The 23,916-nt window shown below is 41.9% G+C and overlaps 1 protein-coding gene across 1 annotated transcript in view; it reads left to right on the top strand.

Annotated features, from left to right (window-relative positions):
* FSHR (follicle stimulating hormone receptor) overlaps positions 1–23,916 on the top strand; it is a 165,180-nt gene that overhangs the window by 114,797 nt on the left and 26,467 nt on the right. The window contains exons 5-6 of the mRNA XM_037161260.2: positions 21,846–21,917; positions 23,122–23,199. Of these exons, the coding sequence (XP_037017155.2) occupies positions 21,846–21,917; positions 23,122–23,199 (150 nt within the window). The remainder of the gene's footprint in view (positions 1–21,845; positions 21,918–23,121; positions 23,200–23,916) is intronic.

Below are 23,916 nucleotides of genomic sequence, written 5' to 3'. Positions count from 1 at the left end.
ATTTAATAACATAATCGTAATGCATAACTGACTATATCCAAAAGACAGTTTTAAAGCAACAACCACTTATCATTTCTCACCTGTGAGCTGACCGGACTCTTGTTTTTCTGGACCTCAGCTCAGCACACTCACGCATCTGCAGTTAGTTGGCAGGTCAACTCAGGGCTGGCTGCTCTGGATGGTCACAGTTGAAACGACAGCTCTCCTCCAAGTGGGGCTTACTTCCAGGAGGCTAACATGGGCTTGTCCTCATGGCAGTCCTAGGATTCCACAAGAAAAAGGTGATGCTTGCAAGTCTCCTGAGACTAAAACCCTGAACTAGCACCCCATCTCTCCTGGCTCACTATATTAGCCAAAGCAATTCATGGGACCAGTCCATGTTCAAGAGGGACAGAAGCAGATACTACTTCCTGATGGGAAATCTGCAAAGTCACAACACCTGGTGGGTGGATGCAGGAAGTGATACAGAACTGAGGCCACTTTGCAATCAATTTAAAGCACACAAAAAGTTTTGCACAGTGTCTATCACATAGTAAAGGCTCAATAAATATTAGCTACTGTTGATGTAGTGACTCTGCCCTTAAATTTTGATCTATAAGAACTAGAGTTGGCAGGTAAATTAAGGAACACTAGGCCATTATGTGCCTTAGATCTCTGAATGAAGGCTGACTGAGGAAATAACCAATTTAACAGAAGAGAGTACATGTAACCTGGATCTGAGAAAAAAATAAGGTCATCCACTTCTGAGTTAATGTCAGTGGGGGGACTGGCTTGATTGGCATGCAACCCATGCAGCTGCATAGGGCCCATGCTCAAGAGGACCCCAGACTCAGAGAACCTCAGACTAGATTTTGTCCTGAAATACATAAACATTTCTGAACAAGGGGCCCTGCATTTTCATTTTGCACTGTATTCCACAAATTATGTAGCCAGTGCTGCTCAGAGGTCAGGGTTACAATTGCTTCTAGTTTCAGACTTGAGAGTCTGGAGTCCTGCATGGACTTTGCTATACCCTCTGCAGAGGCTAGCCTGGTTTAGGCGCATAGCGGTAGAGGAAATGTGGATTAAGACAAGGCATAGGCTTCTGAGCTGGACTTCTGAGCTATACAGGGCTTTTATAAGTCTCAAGTGAGATTTATATATGCAAATGTTTTTTACAAAATATTTTATACTAAAAATTGCCCAAAACATTTCAAAACATACTAAGTTATTGGTAGAATGATTTTATCCTGGTCAACCAAAGTCTACCAGTCCATCCTTAGGAAAATTTCTATAGGTGTTGACTAGAGAGTTATGTTGGCCACTGAGAAAGACCTTTAGCTTCTACCTAGAGTGTTTGGCATGAGTTCAGAATGAGGACTCTGGGACTTGCCTGAGCAGCATAGAAAAGAAAAAAACTATTCACATAGTCAGAAGGACTGGATTCCCAATATTTATTAACTAGGCAGCCTATTACCTTCCCTAAGCCTCCCTTTCCTTATTTGTAAATTGTGGGGTTATGAAAACCAAATTAGGACTATGCCTGTAAAAAAATACTTTGCAAATTGTTTTTCAGTATACCAACTATAAAGAACTATACAAATATAAAATTATTCGTGCCTGTTACCCAGTTAGTTTCCCTCAATTATCTTCTCTTCTCCTTTATTTCCTAACCACCACCTCCCTTTCCCTGTCTCTCCCTTTCCTCCTAGAAAAAATGTGAGTGAAACCTTGGGTGGGGGGCATAAAGCCTTTAATAACAACAAAAACACCTTAGGACATGCAAAGGGACACCCCAATTCACAGATTATCACAATATGGCCAAAGAAAAGCACTCCTGCAGAGGATAGATCCAGAAAAAACCATCCCCTCACAAACATATTCGATAGCCCATGATCGTAACAGCATGAATAACAGTGAGAATGGCAGACGGGGAACAAGTGATTAGAAGATAAAAAATCACTGCAAAGTTTAAAATCAAGAGATGCAGAATTTGATCCCAATATTGTCTCACCACTCATAGCCAGCACCAATCATTTTTATTAACAAAGAGCTTCATCCTTTTCTCAAAGGAAATGAGGGCTAGGGAGGAACTTGGGAAGATACAGGCATAGCAGAAGAGAAAATTTTGGCAGAACACAGGAGACAAAGCTATGGCTTTGACTCTGGAAAGGGCTGAAATCTGTGTCATCTGTCATCGAGCCCAGCTTCCCTTTTGTGTCCTTTTCTCACTTTGAGATGTTAAGTAGTCCCCAGTCTTATCTGGCTCCCCTGTCACATCCAGACAAAGCTGGAGGTGACGGAATCCAGTTCCATCCCGTCCTGGGAGGATGCTATTGTTCTCAGGGCACTTGAAATGTGCTTTCTAACTGTGGAAAGAGAAGAATTAGTAAGCAGTTTGGAGAAATTGTGTCACTGTCAAATGCTCTTGCATGACTATTCTGAAAAAAATATCCTCGCATAATTCTATAGTGCACAAAATTTCTCCATACCCTCTACCATGCAGATCCCCATCAGGAAGCTGAGACAAAGTGTTGTGCATCTTAAGCCTTTGACTTGTTGCCCAAGATATGCCTCCCTCACACTCCATCATACACTCCTGCCCAGTTTGCACATGGGGACCCTAAGAATCCAAGGCACTTCCCACTAGCAATATATCTATTCGAGGATCACACTGTGGTCCAGTGAAATAGTTTCCCAACTACAAAGAGGAATAACCTGAAATCGTAATTGGTCCTCTAATCTTAAAAGTCATGTCATGGAAACATAACCCAGCTAAGCTGTCTTCCACATGAATGACTGAGCAGAAGTTATAAACAATCAGCAACTTCACCATCCAGCAACCAGCTAGAGATGAATGGCAAAGATTTCAAATATTTTTAAATGATGAAAGACTTGCCTCAGAAAAAAAGAAGAAAATATCACAGAATGGGTGAAGCACTCAGAGGGACCAGTAGGATTGAGTAGTTGGTGGTTTATTTCCTTAAGCCAGGATAAATGTATCATCACAGCCACTAACGCAGGAAATTACTAGGGGGAGAGGTGAGTTGTCACTAGAGTGTCCGAACTGCTGCATACACGCACTTAGAACTGCTCTTCTGAAATCCTCAGCCTTTATTCCATTTGATCTGATCACTGATGGCACAGAATCCCAGACAACTAGAAATCAGTGTTCTTCATCACTGCCTTCATACCTCACCGGGAGTGCAAAGTGGCGAGGGGGGAAAACTCATGAGTAAAGAAATGTACTTTAACTAAAAGAATATGCATCAAAGAACTCATCAGGGTGGATTTTTTTTAAGTCAATACTGTATTTGCACGTAACGTTTCTCTCTTTATCACTCTGCCTTCCTGGAGTTGACCTTTTGAGTGTGAAAGATTACCTATTGATCCATAAATAAGGTTTGCACAATATTCCCTTGCCTTTGCATCCTGTCTGTATAATTCTTAGGTAGCTGGATGTTACTTTTTGCTATTCAAGAAACCATAATTCCAGTTTAGCAAAACCTTCACACAGATTGGTAGGCCCCCATCTAACCGACAGCTATCTTCCTCTCACATGTGGGCCAGCTAGACTTCCTTAGGATATCTGCTAACATCAACCACCTATCGGCTTTCTCCAGCTGGAGATAGCTCCTGGGGGCTCTCCACTGAGACTCACCTCGGCGTGTCAGGCTATTTCTTACCTGTCCCTAAATTCCTCTCTCTCTTCTCTGCATTCCTCTCTTTCATTTGGCTGGTGGGGCTAATGAAAGCAGCTTCTCTAGCTATAAAAGCATTTTGGGGCACTGCATGGCCAAGCAACAGAGGGCAGGGACTAGAGAGGCAGTGCACAGTAGCAAGGAAGCACACAGGATCCAGTGCCACCTGTCTGGGCTCAGGTGTCAGCTCCCGCTCTTATTAGTTGTGTGACCTCGAGTAATTAGCTTAACTTCTCTAAGTCTCAGTCTTCCTTTCTTTTTTTTTTTTTAAGATTTTCATTATTTATTTATTTTTAGAGTGAGTGGAAGGGAGGGAGAAAGAGAAGGGGAGAAACATCAATGTGTGATTGTCTCTTGCATGCCCCCTACTGGTGACCCAGCCTGCAGCTCAGGCATGTGCTCTGACTGGGAATCAAACCAGCAACCCTTTGGTTTGCAGCCACACCAGCCAGGGCTCAGTCTTCCTTTCTTTAACCTAGGAATAATATTGTTTGCATCCCCACATTGTATAAATGAAGTATTTGGCAGAATGACTAATATTTAGAAAATTCTCAACAAATGTTAGCAATTTTTATTAAATCTCTGACCCTGCGACTTTTTAATTGAGGGAGCCCATGTAAGATACTTCATCTCTTTGTACCTTAGTTCTCTCCCCTGCTTAAAAGAATAACACCTACCTTTTGAGACTGTTGTAGGAATTAATTCAATAATAATAATCATGCTGGTGATGGTAGTGATAGTGATCTCTCTTTCCCCTTCCAATATTTCTAAGCTTTTGAAGGCCTTTTTAACTGTTTCTTTTGGTTAGAATCCAAAAGAATTTTGGTTTAAACAGTATTCAAACATGGAAATATATCATTTGTATTCTTCTAAGGACAAAGGCATTCTTCTTACTAAACTACTGACATGCCGAAAAAGGTCCTTTCAACAAACAAAGCTACATTATCTTATGAAGTTCTAATGGAGGGCTCCTAACCTCCTTTTAATGTTTATTTCCAACACTAGTAGTCCACGATTTCTCTTACCGCCTCCATCAAAATAAATTTTAGTTTTTCACACTGACTGCCAGCTGGTTGGCTAATGCATCCCATTTTTATGTTGATTTACAATTTAATGCTTTTTTATCATACTTCATTGCATTTGAACCTCACCGCAATCCAAGAAGTAGACAGCACAGTAAAGGAACATGTTTTTTATAGAAGTTAGTCTTCCCCATGATCCTTGGTTACAGGGCTCTTCTGAGAAGAATGCGCAGTGCCCCTACAGATCGTATTACTCTGATACATCAGGTAGAGCGATGCTTGGCTTTCTGTGGTGGCTGAGAAAGGATATACACTAGAGTTCATGTTTAGGTGTATGGCAGCCTCATACATGGTAGAAATGATTGGTACTTCCCCGTTTCTCCATCGCTTTAGATGGGAACCAGCCAATCACTACAAACTCATTTGTTCGGTCAACACTCACTCACTGAGATCCCACTACATCCCAGGCTTTGTTGTGGCTGTTGGGTGTACAGAAGATGACAAGACAAGAGAAGCCTCTATACTTATGGAGCTTATACTCTAGTTGAAGAGACAAACAATGCTAGATAATGTCACGTGGTGCTAGAGGGATAATGAAAAATAAAGCCAGGAAAATAGTGATGCTTTAGAAATGGTGCTGGAGGGAAGATGGAGGGCCTTGTGAGAGATACAGGTGCCATCTGCAGACAGCACTAGCTCACCTCAAGGAGCTCTGTCTTTTGAGGGGGAAAAGGACTGCCAACCATTAACCCCTAAAGATAATAACATATCTGTAGAGTTGTATGGTGCTGATAATAGACAAGAGGACTGACCCAGTGCCTTGGGCTGGACTCATCAGGGAAAGCTTCTTGGGGATAAAGTGAACTTTGCTGCAATTTGAAGGATGAAAAAAATTTGAAAAGACAGTAAACAAGAAGAAATTTTCCATGAAAGAAAGAGGTGAGTGAAAACAAAGGATGTGAAAGGGCCATTGTAGAGTAGGCAGAGGATGAGGAGAAACTGAGTCCCCACTGAAAAGGTAGGTACTGGAAAGGAAGAAGCATGACGATGCTTGGATAGGTGGGGTTTGGTAAGATTGGAAAAACCATTAAGGCAGGGGAGCTTAGGTCTAACACAGCAAGAAAGAGAAGCCATAAGACATTCTCGAGCAGAAGAGTGACGTGATGACATTGTCTTGGACTGTAGATTGACCACAAGGAGGGTACAGACATTCTCAAGGATGTCCTGCTAAGGGCAGTTGCCATAATCCAGTGGTATATTAATGGTGGCCCCTAAAGAAATAGAAAGGTAATGGGGGGACACGTTTCCAAACAACTATCACTGGTATATGATTTACCTCTATGTCAGACAGGGACCCAAGTGACTGCAGTGATTTTTGCCCTCTGACCTCTGTAAAGCCCAAAGTCTCCCTTCCCCAGTACCTCCCACACAGGACCACCCTGCAGACAGCACACATCAAGAATCCAGTCTGAGCCAGAAATAATCTCACACAGGAACTGTGATTGGAAAGAAATTATTAGCCATCTCCCTGGCTGTCAGTGTTGTAAGTATGCAAGGATGTTGTCATGACTACGAGGATGTTTGGGCACAGTGGAAATCATACAATTGCTTCTTTTATCACTAATCTATTTAGCACAGCCACCTTTGCCTACCATTGTCAACTCCGGGAAAATATCGCCAGATTCTCCTTCTGGAACACTGAAGGAGGAGATGTTGGCCTGAGCATGTCAGTGTAAGGAGGGCAAGGACCTTCTCTTGTCTGAGGTCCTGACCTTAGACATGGTGACATTTGTGCCACTACCCTCCCTCCTTTTTCCTTTAACCTGGTTCAGTGTGCGCTCTCCTGAAGGAGCCCAGGGCTTTTTCATCAGTGAGATAATTATTTGATCCTTTAATTCACACCAATATGTTCAGGTCTTGATATTTTTCTTTCCAGAGGAATTTGCATTTTTAAAAGAGGAGCTGAAAAAGGCACTGCTAAACCCCAAAATTGAGGGTGAGGGACTCTCAGGCCAGGGTCCCTGAGAGGGAGAGAAAAGTCCCTGCAGGAGCCACTCACATAGCATATAAATAGCCATCTACTCTACCCCTGCTGCAGAGTCTCTGAATCAAATTTTCACAGGATATACCTTCTTATGAGGTAGGTGTATCCTATTCTCATTAATTTGGAAATCATATCTGTCTCTGTCATCAACAGAAATCAGATATAAGGACAAGTCTAGAGAAGATTCAGAGAAAAAAAGAATCTCAGATTAGCTGTGTAAAATCAGCCGGATTTCTTCCTCATTGCTAGTATCACTCCCAGACAATGATGAACTAATCCCTTGACGTATCAGTTTCTTCATCTGCAAAATGGAAATAACAGAATAGGTTTCAAGAGGTTAGCTGGATGAGGGAAACAGCCTCTAGTCCTCTGTGATCTCTTCAAGCCCTCAAGCGCTTTTGCTGTCTGATTGTAATCTTCACCACCCTGGGGCCGCCAGTGTCACTGCCTGTCCTGAGGTCGGCACATTCAGACCCAGCATGAAAGGTCCAGTATGGAAGGAGAAAGTCCTCTGGGAGACCCCGCATCCTGTAGACTTCTGTATTTCCCAGATCAGGCTCTTCTTCCCAAGGATTCAAGCTGAGATCCTAAAGGTACATTAAAAAAACATAAGCCACCTATAAATTACTCTCAAAAGCTCAACTCCTGGAGCTAAAGGAGAGTGGTAGGAGGCATCCCTGCCACTTCGGTCCCTCACAGATGAGCACAGCCAGCCGCAGCAGGGCCGCGAGGCCCCCAGTGTGGAGGTGAGACTTACGAGGCAGATAGCATCCAGGAGGCACTGGAGCTGGCCTGGGAGGAATCAGCCACAAATCCCCTACGGAGCCTGCCTCAGGCACCAGCAGGAGGGAAGATAGCTTCGTGGGCAGAATCTGAAGGGCCATTAGGGGAATCACAGGCCCCATGGCAAAATAAACTTCTTTTTCTACCTCTGCAGCCTCCATGTAGGGAGGTTTAAAGGGTGTTTTTGTCCTTACAGACTTTTTTAGATTTGCAATTATCCCTGGGAGAGGCCAAACACTACGAGGTTAGAGCCAGCACAGAAACTGTCAGCTTCATCTCTGTAGGGATGAGGGCAAACCCCTGGAAGCAGAGATGGGCTGGGAGGGCTGGGCAGTGCAGTGAGCCACAGGGGCAGGCAGGACAGTGAGTGGAGGGAGGACGTTGACTCCAGTTACCAGATTCTGTGCCGCTCCAGGGTGGTGACCATGTTCCCTTCATCTCCATATTCCCAGTGCGTGGCCCAAAAAAGGCGCTCAACAGTTCATTTTTCTCCTTTGAGAGGATCCTGGCTGTGATACAGACCTCTCGTGCACCTGGTTCTCTAATCACTCTGCAACACTTGTTGAGGGACCCGGTCGTTTTCTCTCTGCTTTCATTCATCTCCTCTGCTTTACCTTTCACAATGCGCGTGAACACAGGCATGTTCTAGTTGAATGCTCCCAGACTCAGTCAGTCCTCTGGAAAGGTGCTGTCTTCTCCCTGCGTACATACAGCTGCAGGGGGAATGTGGTCCAGGGGCCACCGGATCGGCTGGCTCAGGACTGGGGGGGGGGGGGGGGGCAATGCAGTGACAGGAGGTGTCACCACCTGATTCCACTGACCTCTGATCTAGAACAAAGGCTGTGCCCAATTCATTTCTGAGCCCCCACAGAGTACAGAGTCTCCCATAGGTAAGCCCCACCCAGTTGGTTCTTAATGAAAATGTGGGCCTGGGTTCGAACCTTTCTATTTGGGTAGTGGAACGGAAGCAACTGCTGTTTTTAGAGAAATATCCTGGGGCGTCACAGACCATGGATGCTGCAGTGACAGATGCTCTGGTGAAGATGTTTTCATCTCCAGCAGACACCACACAAACGTTCTGCTGCAGTTGAATCGTGAGCTCACCCACAGCAAACACCCCACACATAATGTCTAGCCCAAGAGGAGATGAGCACCGGCTCCCCAGCCTGGGGAAAGACAGCAGTGCTAGGAAGAGGGAGCAGGGTGCGTGGGGGACATGTGAGGGAAGAAACTAGGCAGGCAGCCTCTCTCACCAAGTTCACCCAGCCATGTCTTGGGACAAGGGCTGAGCCACAGGAGCCACCAGGACCCAGAGTCACTCGGCAAGACACCAAGAAAAAGCTCTTCTTTTTACAGGACCGCCACACATCCAAGTTCCAGCTGTGGCCCTGCTTGTAAGAACTTGTTCACAAGGAACCAGGCTTCAAGTAAAGTGAGAGAAAAAGAATGACCCTAGCTCCTTCCAAAACCTGTAAGGAAGGGAGAAGTGAGACAGAGTGTGGGAACACTTCAAAAAGTCAAAACAGCAAACAAGTGTAAGCACTGCTAACTGTATGAGGCATTGCTGGGTGGTGCGAGGGTGGGGAATGGAATCGTAATTTAGAAAGTACTTTCACTTTGTATTAACTTGTATAATCTTCAAAAAACCCTATAAAATATTCACCGGTAGTGCCACTTTACAGCTGAGGAACTGCCCAAACCCACAAAATGGGACTGAGAAATGATCTTGGGACAGGGAGAATGGCACAGACGTCAAACACAGCCTTACTATGTGGCCGACTCTAAACGAGGTAGTTTCTTCAAGCAACTCATCTCAGCTTCCAGTCTTCCCAAAACAGTGAGGCATGTATTTCCCCTGATATACGAGGATTTTTGAAACTCAGAGATTATGTAGTTGAGAGAACTGAGAACTGAAGCCGGGAATATCCGACTCCAATGCAGTTCAACATTCTCTCTGGCACACCACAGTGGGAGAGGCGTAGGGTGCGGGTGGGCCCAGCGTGTCCACCCAGGGTTCTGAGCACGATACTGACACCTTATTAATGTTTGCTGTTTGGAACCAGTGATCATCTATCAGGCTAAGTTGAAGAGTTTCTAAGAAATAGCTTCCTAAATAATGGATGTTAGAAATTAGTTGTGGGGAAGGGTGTGCAAACTGTTTAAAATATTAACTCTTTAGTGACTCCCCTATGTAATTTAAAAGTAACTGCTTTCCGCAAATCTGTAGCTTGATTAGTTATTCTTACATCAGCATCCTCTGTAGACTGCCCCTTGGCAATGCTCTGTCAGCAGTGAGTCTAAGCTGGAAAAATCTTTAGGTTCTAAAAGTCCTGATTAGCCAGTGTGATATAATGGAAGGAATGTCACCAAAAGGCATGGGGACCAGAATGCCTAGGTTTTTTCTTCCACCTTCTAGCAGACAAGTTCATTGAACGTCCCTAAACCTCAGTCTCCTCATACACAAAATGGAGTGAATACAGCTTCCTTATGAGTGTGAGCAGGCTTAAAGGACTTTAATGGAGGCAAGACATTCACAATCGTGCCTAACAGGGGGACAACATAATTGGTAAACATAACTATTTTTCTTTCTGTCTCAAGTCTAGAAATTTGGGCGATGCATTTACTCTCTGTGAGCACTGCCTCCCTTATCTATAAGATAAAGATCACAATTCTGCTCACCTTAGAAACTCACTGTAAAGTCAAATATGAGATAACTCTCTCAGTAGCTCTGCTACACAAATATAGTGCAAGGTTATTTTCCAGTCTTTTCTTGAATCTGGGTCAGACTGTGAGTTGTGTAACTAGCTCCTCTGACTTCGGTTACTTTCTAAATAACTGTCTTCTGAGCTATTGCCACTGTAGCCAGACTCTCACTTGGGTCCAAGTCAGACACTGATCATTGGGTCTCCCAAGCAGGAGGGGACAGACATTAAACTTGCCACGTGGTCTTCATAAAGCTTTTTTATCAACATAAGTGAAGCAGAGAACAGCTCCTACTTTCCCCTGTTGATAGGAAGGGCAAGTCCGCAGTTGTCTCTAGAACCCCTTTCTCACATAGTCTACACTGCTTTCATGCCCAGTGGGCATGAGCAGTTACAAGTTGTGTAGCCGGTTGCCAGAAACCTGGGCTGTAGCACCTTTCATACCTTGTGTCTCAAGAAAAACTCCGAGTTTGACATTCCAAGACACGGAGATCTGCCTAGCCCCAAAGGGTTCCCACACCATGCTCCAAATTGAAAGAATAAATAAGGGAGAGCTGTATGGTAGCCCATCACAAACTTCTTTTTGTACATTCAGTCCTGTTCTGTCAAAGGTTTCTTTTCAGTTTAGTTCCCTTTTGATTCAGTCGGCCATTAGAGAACCTGATTTATTTTTACCCAGAGGTAGTGTGTGCAGAGGTTAATGGTTAGGCTAGGAGTAGGAATCTTCTCCTGTGACCAGTGTATTCTGTACAACCACAGAGAAGTAATTTGGAGTCTCTGACCGTACCTCTCCAGGCCTTAATCTAAAGGGGACCATCCTAAAATACCTGAGGATGGGAGTAGAAACCGAACCAAAGGTCATTTGGCACACTGTGCCCTTTCACCAGGGGGGTTCTGATTTTCCGTACTATAAACTTTCTGATTTATATTATGGTAGAGGAATGGAAGATGCTAACTAATAGAATATTCTAAAAAAGAGTTTGCCAACCACATCACAGTAACCACATTTTCAAAGAATTAGCATCAATCAGCCTAAATACGTTAGCTTCTAGCAGGACTTCCAAGGCTGAAGGAGGAGACACCAAATTCAGGAGCGACCCTACAATAAAGGAGTCCACTGTCGCTGTGTTTGGTAAAAGCCAGCACACTATTTCCTTCCCTTGCATATGTTCAATGAATAATATCACGGTAAAGGCTCTGAGAATTCTACAGGAAAGAAATTGCTAAATTTTGTTAATCTAGCATTTCCCAGAATTATGTGCATAGTCTTTCATTAGCAAATGAAGCATTTATATCATCTGGAAATTGTGTGTCTAGAGAAATGCTTAGAATTTCTATGTTGGAAGGTATCTAAGAGGTCACAGAGTTCAGGCGCCCCCTAATTCTGTACCCAATTTCATATGTGGTATTTCCCCTATACATCCAAGCAATTCTCAGGTACCAGCTGGTGTCCTACAATTCAGCTCAATCTTGCTACTCCCTATCTGGAGAGGGCTTCAGATCCCACAGATTAAGGGCCCAGTCCTACAAGACTGGACACCTTTCAAACACCAATCCCAAGCCCAGGTTCTCACCTGTGCTTCTGACCAAATGGCTATAGGTTAGAGGTTCCAATGACCACTCCTTGAGTTTACTAGATTGCACCGCCTTATCATAAAATGATATAATTCAGGAACAACAAGATGGAAGAGATACATAGGGCAAGATATGAGGACAGGGATCAGAGCTTCCATGCCCACTCCAAGTGCACCACTCTCCCCAAACTTCCACATGTTCACTAGCCTGAAGTTCTGTGCCAGAAAGGGGGACAAGGACCAAATACTTTTCCTACTATAAATCACAATGTTATGCCCCTCATGAAGAAACCCTTTAACGCAAGTTGGACACATTTCCAGAGGAAGCCATGCACTTAGTGTTAAAATCTATTCCTCTGTTGGGCAACTTTCATAATGAATGACTATCAGTCATATGGTAAGAGCACAAACTTTACTACAGTCAGAAAGATGTGGGTTTAGCCTCCTGTTCTGCCCTCCTTATGTATGGCTTTGTGAAAGTTACTGGATCTCTCAGCTGAGCCTCCTCCACTCTGATATGAGGATAGTAATGATACCTGTCTGCTAAGGTAGAGGAAAGGAATAAATAAAATAATCAATGTTAAGTGCTTGGTGTGGTGCCGGGTGCATAGGAAGTGTTCAATAAATGTTGGCCACTATTATTACTAATCCTATACCTACTTTCCAGAGCAGCACAGTACAAATCTATTGCCATTTCCACCTGGCAGCCTTTCAGAATCTCAGGATTCTCCTCCCAAGCAAAACATTCCATGCATTTGGACAATATGGCCTTGATTACTCACCCCATCAGAAAAAAAATATATGTCCCAAAATAAGTGTATTTATTTATAAGGAATAGGCACATACAATTACAGTACAAATGCGTGCATTACAAAAGTTACACAAAAATATTTTAAAATATGAAATAAAAATTAAATAATATGCTTTTCCAGTTACCATTTTATATGGCACAAAAAGCCTATTTTACTCTCATTAAATATAATAACAATATTTTAGAGAAAACAATATCATAGGATGTGCTTCATTATTTTTTAATCCTCAGTTTAATGCTGAGAAAAGCAACTCACAGGTCATATCAATACTAGATTTCAATGGCTGTCAAAGCTGAGAACAAAACTTTAGTAAAATCAGTAGATCCAGTGGAAAACAAGCCTAGAGCAGTGTTCCTTGAGTCATACTTAGTATTCAACTCCTAAACTGTTATGCAAATATTTTTATGAAATTTAGCTAGTATATTTCTTTCCTAATGTCAATCAGAGATTCTTACCAACAACCTATAAGATATTGTACTTTAATATTTCTCATGAAAGTATTCAAAACCCAGTAAAATAACTTAAATGGGTTCAAAAGTTATACTTCCTTGTTTTTAAAATATGCAATATGAAAGTTTTCATAAATGATGACATGCATCATTTTCGGCAATAAATTATTTCCATGCATGTTTTTTCCAAATCCTCTCTATATGATAGATTTCTTTTAAATGCTATTGTATTCTTCTTCATTGATACACCACCTTTCACATAAAGAACCAAATCAAATACTATGTCTAATTGGAAAATATCTCATTTGTAGCACTATTTGATAGCCATTTGTCTTCACAGAAAAAGTCAACAAATTTGGATCACTTGAATGTTTGTAAAAAGAAAAGTGTGTAAATCATCTCCAGTTTTGGCAACTCTCTGTCGTAATTGCCCTTGAGAGGGCCAACAAACCTCTAGGTGATGCTGTGACCAGGACACAGGGACTAAATAGAGTCAGACAGGCAAGAAGAGTGACCCAAGCAGGTTTAATAAAAGAAACAGGAAGAAATTAAAGAATGGGGGCAGGAGGAATCTGGGAAATCTATCTGTGGCTTCCGGTGGCTCCAGCAAGACACAGGGAGCATCAGGCAGCAGATAACAAGCCAGCCCGCTCAGGCCTCATGGGGGTCCCACAGGGACAATGAGCAACCAGCCATAGAAACAGAATCTCAGTACCCAAGAGAATTCCTAGGGGATAAGGGATATCAGGTAGGGTTATGTCAAATGGAATACAAGGCTAGGTAATAGTGCCTGGATGTGGTACTAGGGTGTCCTGTAAGGGAAATCTTGTCATTGCTCTGGATAAAAGATGAAGGAACTGAGTCCTAAAGGCTTCAACTAACCCCTTAAGTTCATACATCTTAAAAAGCGGTATAGCCAGGACTTGAACCCAGATTCTCTGGCACCAGAACTGCTAGCTGTGCTACATGCCCTGAGAATAGGACCAGAGCCCAATTGTTAAATGAGAATATTATTAGGTCAATGCAGAACCTGCAATTAGGCTAATAGGGCTGAGCTCTTCAAAATTCTGCCCTTGGGCTCATTAAATTCCCCCCTGATGACTAAGGAGTCTGGTTTCCATGGAGACTGAGCCAAGTTTGAGCTGACTATGAGTTAAGCAGGCCCAGTTGTGAAGGTGTGAGACTCAGAGGCAGGAAACCAGGCTCTCCTACTGTCTTACGTAATTCCTTATACAAAATTATTTTACAGAGAAAGAAACTAAGGCTCTAAAAAGGTAAGCGAACTGCTCGGTATTATTCAGCTATAGTGACAGAAGGTACTCAAATCCAGGGTCCCTAATCTTAAATTTGCACCCTCTTAATTACATCACAGTTTCTTATACACACTCCATCTAACTGCAAGATTGTATAATTCTACACCTAGCAAAATCTTTATTTAATAATTCAGAAAATACATGTTAGCATCTTTTATAATGGTATAAATAGAGATGCAAATTCCCAGTCAACAAGGACCTATAGTTGATAGAAATCTCACTTATCTCTGAGTTGCATGAGATAAGGAGTCTTTTTAATTAAACATAGCTCACTCTTCTTCTTATCTATCACTGGATAACTAACTTCTGCCACAGTGTTCAGGATGAAAGAGTTAATTTCATCTAGGAGACTAAAAAATGTAATTAAAAGTGTAAAAATAATTTTAAAATAAATAAAAAGACATTAGCTGTAAACAAATTTTATTTCAAGAGAAACCAATTAGAAGATAGGAAAAAAGTTCAAGTTCAAAACCTCAGACTTGGCTTCTAGGAAATGTACTTTGGCAAAAATGATAGACCCCTAACCTGGACATAAAACCAACTTGCAGCCTCCCCTTCCTAAATCAAATTTGCCTAAAGCACCTCAATGGGCCATTCAGGCCATGCAGTGAACTCTGTTTCTGCCTCAGTTCATGAACTAAAAGTGAGTTGGTTTACACAGTCTTAGAACTGATCATTCCCTTCCATAGTGGACTCCGGGTGGAATCAAGATGAAGAATTCATTCTTGGTTAGTGCGAGTCATGGAGATGGATGTCTTGTCCTTGCTAACTTTTCTCAGTTCATTGGATTATGTAATAGGTTCTCAGTAACTACCCATTGGTTTGTCCTGACCACTAATACGAAGTCCCAGGATTATGGGATGGTAAAAACATGGGCCACCTCTGCCCAAGGAGTCTCCAAGTCTTCTTACTTCCCCTTCCAAAAAAGTGGCTTCCAATGGCTTACCGATAAAGCCTACACTTCTCTACATAGCTCTTATAGTTTCTCAAGATACTGCCTCCTCCTTCTCCTTCTGTTCTATCATTCTCTGCACTCACTTCCCACATCCTTCCTGTGATCACTGCTCTGGTTCAGGCTAGTAAGCTCTATACTCTCTCAGAAATCCAGTTTGCTTTTCTGCAAGTTCTCCACAACTATTCCAACCCACATTTTTCTCTCCTTCCTTGACCTCTTACAACATTCACAGCCAATAGCATACGGTTTAATACTACACCAGTCTGGATATTTCATATGTACTAGTCTTAACTCTTCCATTTACCTGCAAGCTCCCTAAGAACAGGACATGCTTTTTGGTGTCCTCTCTTGGATGGAATGGAGGCTGAATGAAGAAAGGTATATACTCTAATGCGATACAAGTTAACAGTAAGCACACATACTGTTAATTTAAGGGGAAAAAAACACTAGCACTCTTTTAGATTAATGAAAGCACTAATGATATGTAGGACAATGAGCTTTAGAGTTCTGGGTTCACTTGCTCACAAAAAGCAAGTTTATTGTCCTGTTAGTTAGGACAATCACTTCCCGGCGATTGCAGGGACCACACTAAGTTCATCCTGACAAGAAAGAGGCCCATTTAAACATTGTAACCAAAAGATTAGGCACAGGCAGGCAGGAAAGCGGTTCACACTAGCTCAGGATGTGCAACTGACTGTTGAGAGGGGAGAACTGTGAGCCAGTCACCCTTCTATAGAAGATCCACTTGCAGAACTTAAATCTGTTGACATTGTACCTTTAGGCTTTTACCTATTTTTGAAACCCTGGTTATAAGTGAATTAAAACATTTTGTAGCAGTCTTTTGACTAAAGCAAACCCATTGAGACATAAAGCTCCTAGCTCATTACCCACTTCCAGCTTCCATCAGACATGAATTTATTGATCAAATGGGGAAAATGGATTGAAAACTAAGTGTTCATCCGAGCCCCATTTCCTGAGTAATCTGGGGTTATGGAGAACCTCAGATACAGAGTAATCACCAATGCTCCATCTTCCTAGATGGTCACTAGGTCTTCTTAAGTGTCTTAAACTCAGCACTTCTAAAATAATTTTAGCCATTTTTGCTGTGTGTGTTCTTTCCCATAATGACCAAATATGTCAATGTGCATATACAAAAACTTACAGATATCCCATAAGTACAGTGACTTTGGAAGCTCATGCTATTAATATTAAATAATATACTTATACATTTCTCACTGACAATTATGAATTCTTCCCTCTTTCAATCACATAAAATTCTTAGGTGTGACAAACACAAGTAGTGAGCGATTCCTTATTTGTTTTTGCCTCATGAGAGCACATAGCATGTTGCCTGGCCTGATAAACATCAAGAATATTAGATGTGCCAACAACTGTGCCAACACTGAGTTTTCAGGAAAAACATGATTTCTGCCCTCATGCCATTCACAGTCTGGCTGAGGAGTTGGGTACTGAATAAATGAACAGAACAATATACAGTTCAGAATTTGATGAGTGTTAAAATGGATATAATTATACTGGGAATAAATCAGGGGCCTTACTTTTGAATGCAGTCAGGAAGCTCTTCTCTGAAGCAATTCCATTTGTCACTGAAGCCTGAAGGGTAAATTGAGGTTGGCCAACTGATGAGTGGGTGGCGAGACTTCCAGACAGAGCACATGCAAGTGTCTGGAGACAGGAAGAAGTTGGTGTATCTGAGGAAGTGACAAAGTGACTGGTGCTGAAGTGCACTGGGGGAATGGCATGAGGTGAGGGTGCAAGAGAATGCAGTAAGGAGTATACTGTATTTTACCATGGAAAGGAACCAAAGAACAGGAGAAAACAAAAGCAATGTGATTTACATTTTTTAAAAGAATGCACTGTGTGCTGGATGGAGAACGGACTAGAAAAGAAGATTAAATGTGTGGAAAGGAAGAGACTATGGCAGAAATCTGGAGGAAAGATAATGGTGGCTTATTCTAGAATGGTGTCAACTGAGATGAAAAAGTTGTATGGAATCAAGAAGTATTTTGGAATTGGAATCTAAGAGGACTTTGAGATGGATTAGATGTTGGGGAGTGAGGGTGGAGGCCAAGTTGAACAGTCACATTTCTACCAATTGATAAATGGAAGTGCTATTTATGAGGAAGAATTGAGCAGGAGCAATTTGGTGGGAGTGATGGGAGGAAACACTTTGAACTGTTATGTCAATGAGATATTCAGAAGGACACAGAACAAAACCTTAGCTAAGAGACAGACTAGAGAGGTCAGGAGTCAAGTATGAATCTAGGAGTTGCCACATACTGATGGTACTTTAAGCCTTGAGAAGTGAGATCTTTCCAGCAAGTCTATAGAGAAAAAAGGCAAAGGCTCAGAGCACATATAGAGGATGGGGAATCAACAACAACAAAAATCGAAAAGGAATATCACAAAAGGAGAAGGAATAACGGAAGAATGTGATGCGACAGAACCCAACAGAAGAGACAGCCTGGAAAAGAGTACTGAGTTCTCCGGAGAGATCTAAAAAATGAGCATTTAAATTGTTTGTTAGATTTATTGGTGGTGGGTAGCTGAAATTGGAGCATGACAAAAGTAGATTTGGTGGAGAAACATAAATGAGAACAAATTGGAGCAGGTTGAAGATTAATGGGATATAAGAAAATGAAGATAGTATATGCAGACAAAGGTTACTCTCTAGCAACATTACTGTAAAAGAAGAGAAACAGAGCTAGGCTGCAACTGGAGACTGATTTGGTGCTCAGGGAGATAGCAACCATTAGTGAATCTATGTGAAACTTGAGAGTCAGTGCAAGTTGGTACGTCTTAGCCTTGGTCCTCCAAAATATGTTGAGCAGGGACACAGATGTAAGTAGTTTGTTTTTATACCCAAACCCAAAAAAGACTGGATGACTAAGAAATAAATAAGGAAAGATGGAAAGCCACCTAAAGAATGTATTACCAGCTGATCACCACCAGGAAACTGGAGCTCAATATGCCAGAGCCCCTCTAAGGTGTCATTTAGAACGATTTAGGATATATTCAGAATTGTTCACCCCAGGAATGGAAGAGAGGAGTTCGCCACTACTCAAGAGTTGCCCTGTGGAGTGCTAACTCATTGGTACTGTCTGACTTGCACTTGCTTCAGAATGGCTAAGCAGATTCCCGTAAGTGTCCCACTCTGAGGTGAAGGAAAAGCCCACCAGAAACAGAAAACAGAAAAGAGACACCTGGTACAGCTGAGGCTAGTGTCTGCCAAGTTAAACCTGTCTGTAGCTGGTTACTGGAGTAAAAGATGGTAACAGCTAAAGTAAAAAATGGACCAACAGGATGGGAAGCAGGGCACAGAGGTGTCTGAAACAATGTCTATGTGGATATTTACCCACTCTGCCTCCTTTCCAGTCTACAGATATGAAATGGCTTGTACCTAGTTTATACCAGAGATGCATGTTGATTCTCCTGATTCGTGGCCTCCAAATCTCCCTGCCTCTGTTTGAGATTAATTACTCTAAGTAGCAGTGATATTTGACAAGCAAATTAACTAAAGATTTTGATTTGTTCTTGGTGACAGAAGCGAGAAACATATTAGGAATATCAACCAATTAACTCGGCATTTTACAAACACATACTGCATTCCAAATCTGCACACAGTGGTATAGATTGTTAGAAAATATTAAATATGATCTTTGATTCGATGTTTCATTAAGGGAATGTTACATAGACACAGGGGATCTAAAAATAGAAGGCTGAAAGGATTAAATAACAAATATGGAGTAGGACTATGTCAAGCTAATAGATATTTAGTTATGGCAATGTTTCTGTTGGGGACTAGTGGAATCTCAGAGGTTATAGAGAGCAACCCTGAAAACTATTGGTGCTGGATGACAACTTCAAACTCCAAATGTTAACAGAAAGCTATCTCTGGGCAGTGAAACTAGAGATAATTTTTACTTTCTTCTGTAGATATCTCCATACTTTTCATAAGTCCCACAATAAATAGATACTAGATACTATTTTATATTAAAGGATATATAATTTTAAATAACCAAAAGTTGGTGCTGGCTGGTGTGGCTCACTGGATTGAGCAGCAGCCTGCGAACCAAAGTGTCGCCGGTTCAATTCCCAGTCAGGGCACGTGCCTGGGTTTCGGGCCAGGTCCCCAGTAGGGGGAGCACATGAGAGGCAACTGCACATTGATGCTTCTCTTCCCTCTCTTTCTCCCTCCCTTCCCATCTCTAAAGAAAAATAAGTAAATGAATATTTTTTAAATAAAATAAAATAACCAAATAACATAGAACAACTAGAACTCTCACATATTGCTGGTGGAAATGCAAAATGGTACAGCCACTTGAGAGAGCAGTTTGGCAGTTTCTATAAAGTTAAGCATACACTTACTACACCAACCAGAAATCCCACTCGTAGTTATTTGCCCCCCAAAAATAAAAAGTCCTCCCTCCCTTCTTCTCTCTTTCTCCCCCACTCTCCCACACCCCGCCCCACATAGTTTGAAGAAGTTTCAAGTAGCTTTATTTTAATCACAAAAAGCAGAAACAACCTATGTGCCCTTCAGCCAGTGGACGGATAAACTGTGGTATAGCCATACAGTGGTCTAGTACTCAACAACAAAAACACTGAACTGACACACACAACGACATGAACAATCTGAGTGAGCTGCACTGTATAAAAGAATCCAGACTCAAAAAGTCTCATAATACACAATCGCACTGATGACAGTTTGGAAAAGGCAAAAGCACAGGAATAGAAATAAACTAGTAGTTAGTTGCTAGGGACAGGAGGTAGGAGGAATGATTACCTGCAAAGGGCCCACACCATATAGTTTGGAGGATGATGGACCTGCTCTGCATCTTCAGTGTGATGGTGGCTACACAGCTGTAAGTGTTCCCGTGAACTCAGATCTGTCTGTACCAAACAATTAACTTTTCTGTGTGTAATTCTTTTAGGTAAAAAACAATAAATCGTCCAGAAAAGCAGGTTAACAATTAAAAAGCATCTCAAAGAGACCATCTCAAGGGCAGTTGAAGTACATAAATCAAAAGAAGAATTGACCAAGATGGGTTCTGTGTGAATAATTGGGAACCAAGAGGAAAAACAAACATTTGAGAACAATTCCTTAAATCCCAGAGGAAGAATTCCCTGACTCTTTAAATACAGAAGCAGAGAACAAGAGACGAAAGTCTACTCTAAAATTGTAAACCCCAAAAGGCACAGTCTTTCACAATGATGAGAGTCCCAGTGAAGGTTTTTTAGACTACAGCAATCACGACCACCTCTGGCTTAGGCAAATCACTCACAGAAAGGTAAATAGGAGTGGGAAGGTATTGGAAGGATTCTGAGTAACTCACAGAGTAAAGGGCATGCTGGGGAACAGTGTGTCAACTCTCCAGTGCCACTGGAAAACCTTTGTCACCACTGCTGTGGCAGCCAGTTCCACCCTAATTTCAACCAGCGTGACACAGGCACAACTGAACAGCACCTAGCCTGGGTTTGTATACCACTGTGTCCCAGGGATTCTTCCACCCAACTCTAAGAGCTACCCAGTAGGAACTTGCTGGGTGCTCACAAGCATGCAAGGTAAAAGTAGAAAGTTGAGACCATCACGACACATTGGACCAACAGGAAATCATAGTCTATAGACAAAGGCTTCCCCTTCTCTCTGCTATTCAAAACAACAGTTCCAAGATCCATTTTGAAAATCTTTGAAATCCAGTACTTGGCTTTGAGGATCAGTCACCAAGAGTGGTGGCCAACTCAGTAACTCATCCTTGTGTTCATCATCTTTCCTCCCTCCCTCTTCTATTCTCCCATCCCAAACTCCCTGAACTCACATTATCCAATATACGCTACCCGTGGGTCAACCTCCATCTCAGGTTCCGCCTTCTGGGGAACCCAGGCCAAGACAAGAAGGCTTTGGGAAGGGTCCAGTGTAGCTCTGAAAATTTCAGCTGTAGAAATTTATGGACTTGTCTCTTAAGGGTGATGGCACCAGTGGACTCTGCTCTAACCAAACTCCAACCTTTTCCCAGGAGAGGGCTGCATGTGTTTTCTGGTACAAAAGGGCATGGCTCTCATGCTCTAAATTCAACAGAATCCTTTGCAATGGGGAAGGTTTCTAACCTCCTCAAAGACTATGAGGAGATTAGAAACAAAGAATGTTTCAGGAAAAGTTTGCTATCTAGTTGAAAATTGCTTTTGGATCTAATTGACTTCTTAATTTTAAAATAGATGACTAAAAGTGTGCATCATGGCATACTAGCCCCATTGTGCCCAAAGTGCATGTTTCTTTTCCCTAAGGAACCAACAGCTTACTAGACCCTAGTTAAAGCCTTGAAATAGAAAACATGAGCATGATTCATGTACATTATGGGATTTTCTGGCAGGTTTTTCTCAAGATAGCTCAAAGCTGGTATTTTAAATATGGAAAGCTTACTTATACTTTTAGCAGTTGTTCAAATAGCCAGCTTTAGTTTTACCTCACTCTCATTTTATCTCTCTCTAGGTTAATATCCAACACAGGTATTAAGCACTTGCCAACTTTTCACAAGATTCAGTCTCTCCAAAAAGTTCTACTGTAAGTTTTTCCTTGAGCAGTTACCAATACTTGACTCAGCAGCTGTCTCTCCCAATAGCCTCTGGGCCTATACTATGCATTGTGCAGTCTACATCTTCCAAATATGTTGTTTGGATGAGCAGAGATAGGAAGGTAAACAACAAAGGTCCTTGGTTTTCCCTAAAGGCCAGCTAATCTCAGTTTGAAGGAAGTCAGCAGGCTCCTCAAACAGGTATCAGCAGAGTCAGCTTGTAGCAAGTTAAGCAGTCTCTCCTTTCTTCGCTATTTAGTGCCTTGTATACCTTTCTCCCAGCAACCTCCCTCCTCCATCATCCTCTCCTCTTCCCTCCAGAATGCCCATGCTGCCGAAGCAATAAGGAAACCACCCAACAAGCAAACTCACACTATCTTAGTGACATAATGTATTTGGCTTTTCTCAAGGCACCTGTATTTTGAAAGAGGAGGGGAAAGAAAATGTATAACGGCAAGTTTATTTTCAAGTTAAATTGTAAGAATCAGGACAGATCTGAAAGGAAATGGTAGGGCAGGGGCGTAAGGAGCTAAGGAAGGGAGGAGGGGAAAAGAGAGATTAGGAGGGAAACAGGAAGATAGAAAATTTCTCAAAATGTCTCCAATTATCCCAAACAATTTGCTATGTCTACATTTATGTATATGTTAGATCATATCCAACAGGGGAATCTTAATGGGATGAAGAGGGATGCAAACAGAAAAATGAGACTTTCTCCAGCCTTTGGTTCAGGAGAGAAAAATCAACAATACAATTTTTCTGTGACCAAGGAGAACAGCAGGAAGGAAGGAAGCAGTAAGATGGGGATTGAGATTGGAGGACAATGAAGGCCCAATCAGGATGAATGGAGAAACTTGATATGGAGATGAAAGGTCAGATCAAGTGTCTTTGCCATATCTGAGCAGACACCAACTGCGGAGACGAGGATAAAAATGTTAGAACCTTAACACAGTGAAACTAGCAAAGAAAACTTTCAAAGAGAAGATACTGCATGTGTATGATTCCATTGTTAATAACTAATATACTAAAGATAAATCACAAGTCATTTCCCAAGCTTTGGACTCATCATCCTTCAGAATAATAACTACTCAAACATTATCTCAGCTAAAGACCACATTTTGACAAGTAAACTAAATGGAGGAAGGTTACATGAGTAGAGCTGACGTAAACACCTAATCTGTCTGTACTTTCTTCTAGAGACATTCAAGACAATATAAACATCCACACACTTGAAAGAAATTCTTTTGTGGGACTGAGTTTGGAAGGCATAATTCTGTAAGTAGAGAAAAAAATACAGTGAAATAACATTTGGTTATTCATTTAATCACCTTTCTCATAATGGGGTACTTCTTTTTTGTCTGGGTAACTGGCATTTCACCATTTAAATTTCTCTCTGGTTCTGTGTTTTTCTCTCATTTCCCAGCTTTACATTTCAGAATCACAACATGGAATCGTGTTAATAATTTATGAAGCTGTGGTGTGATTCAAGTATTTAAAGTTGCTCTTTGAATGATGGTCTCCTGTGATGCAACATCTGTTCCGAAGGACAGAATAACTCATGCATCAATAAAGCTAGTTACTGCCTGGCAAGGCTTTTGTTGCCCAGAGAAAAAGACAGGAAGGAGGTGGAATCCAGGAAGATATAGATATTCCCTCATAACTATGCAAAGCAGCTCCTGTTCAGCCCCATGCTGAGCATAAGATGACTTCTCATTTTCTTAGAGCAATCACAGTTTTTAATGAGGTTGAGTTACCCCCTCTGACTTTTGAGAAAGTTTTAAATGCACATTGTGTCATTACTGAACTACCTTTTAATCTTCTATGCCAGTAGCCTGTGTAGCAATTCACCCTCTTCCCAAGATGGCCAAGAAATAGGGCACTAGGTGCTACCCAAGTGCTTGTGGGATCATTGGAAGTTATGTGAACAGAATGACTTTTAGGGAACCAGTAACTGAAATTCCATCTGTAAGGAAAGCATTTTATCTTTCTATT

This window comes from Artibeus jamaicensis, unplaced genomic scaffold, assembly GCF_021234435.1.
Source record: "Artibeus jamaicensis isolate MK-2021 breed Jamaican fruit bat unplaced genomic scaffold, CSHL_Jam_final contig_465, whole genome shotgun sequence".
Taxonomy (NCBI): Eukaryota; Metazoa; Chordata; class Mammalia; order Chiroptera; family Phyllostomidae; genus Artibeus; species Artibeus jamaicensis.
This window is presented reverse-complemented; position numbering and strand designations above follow the sequence as displayed.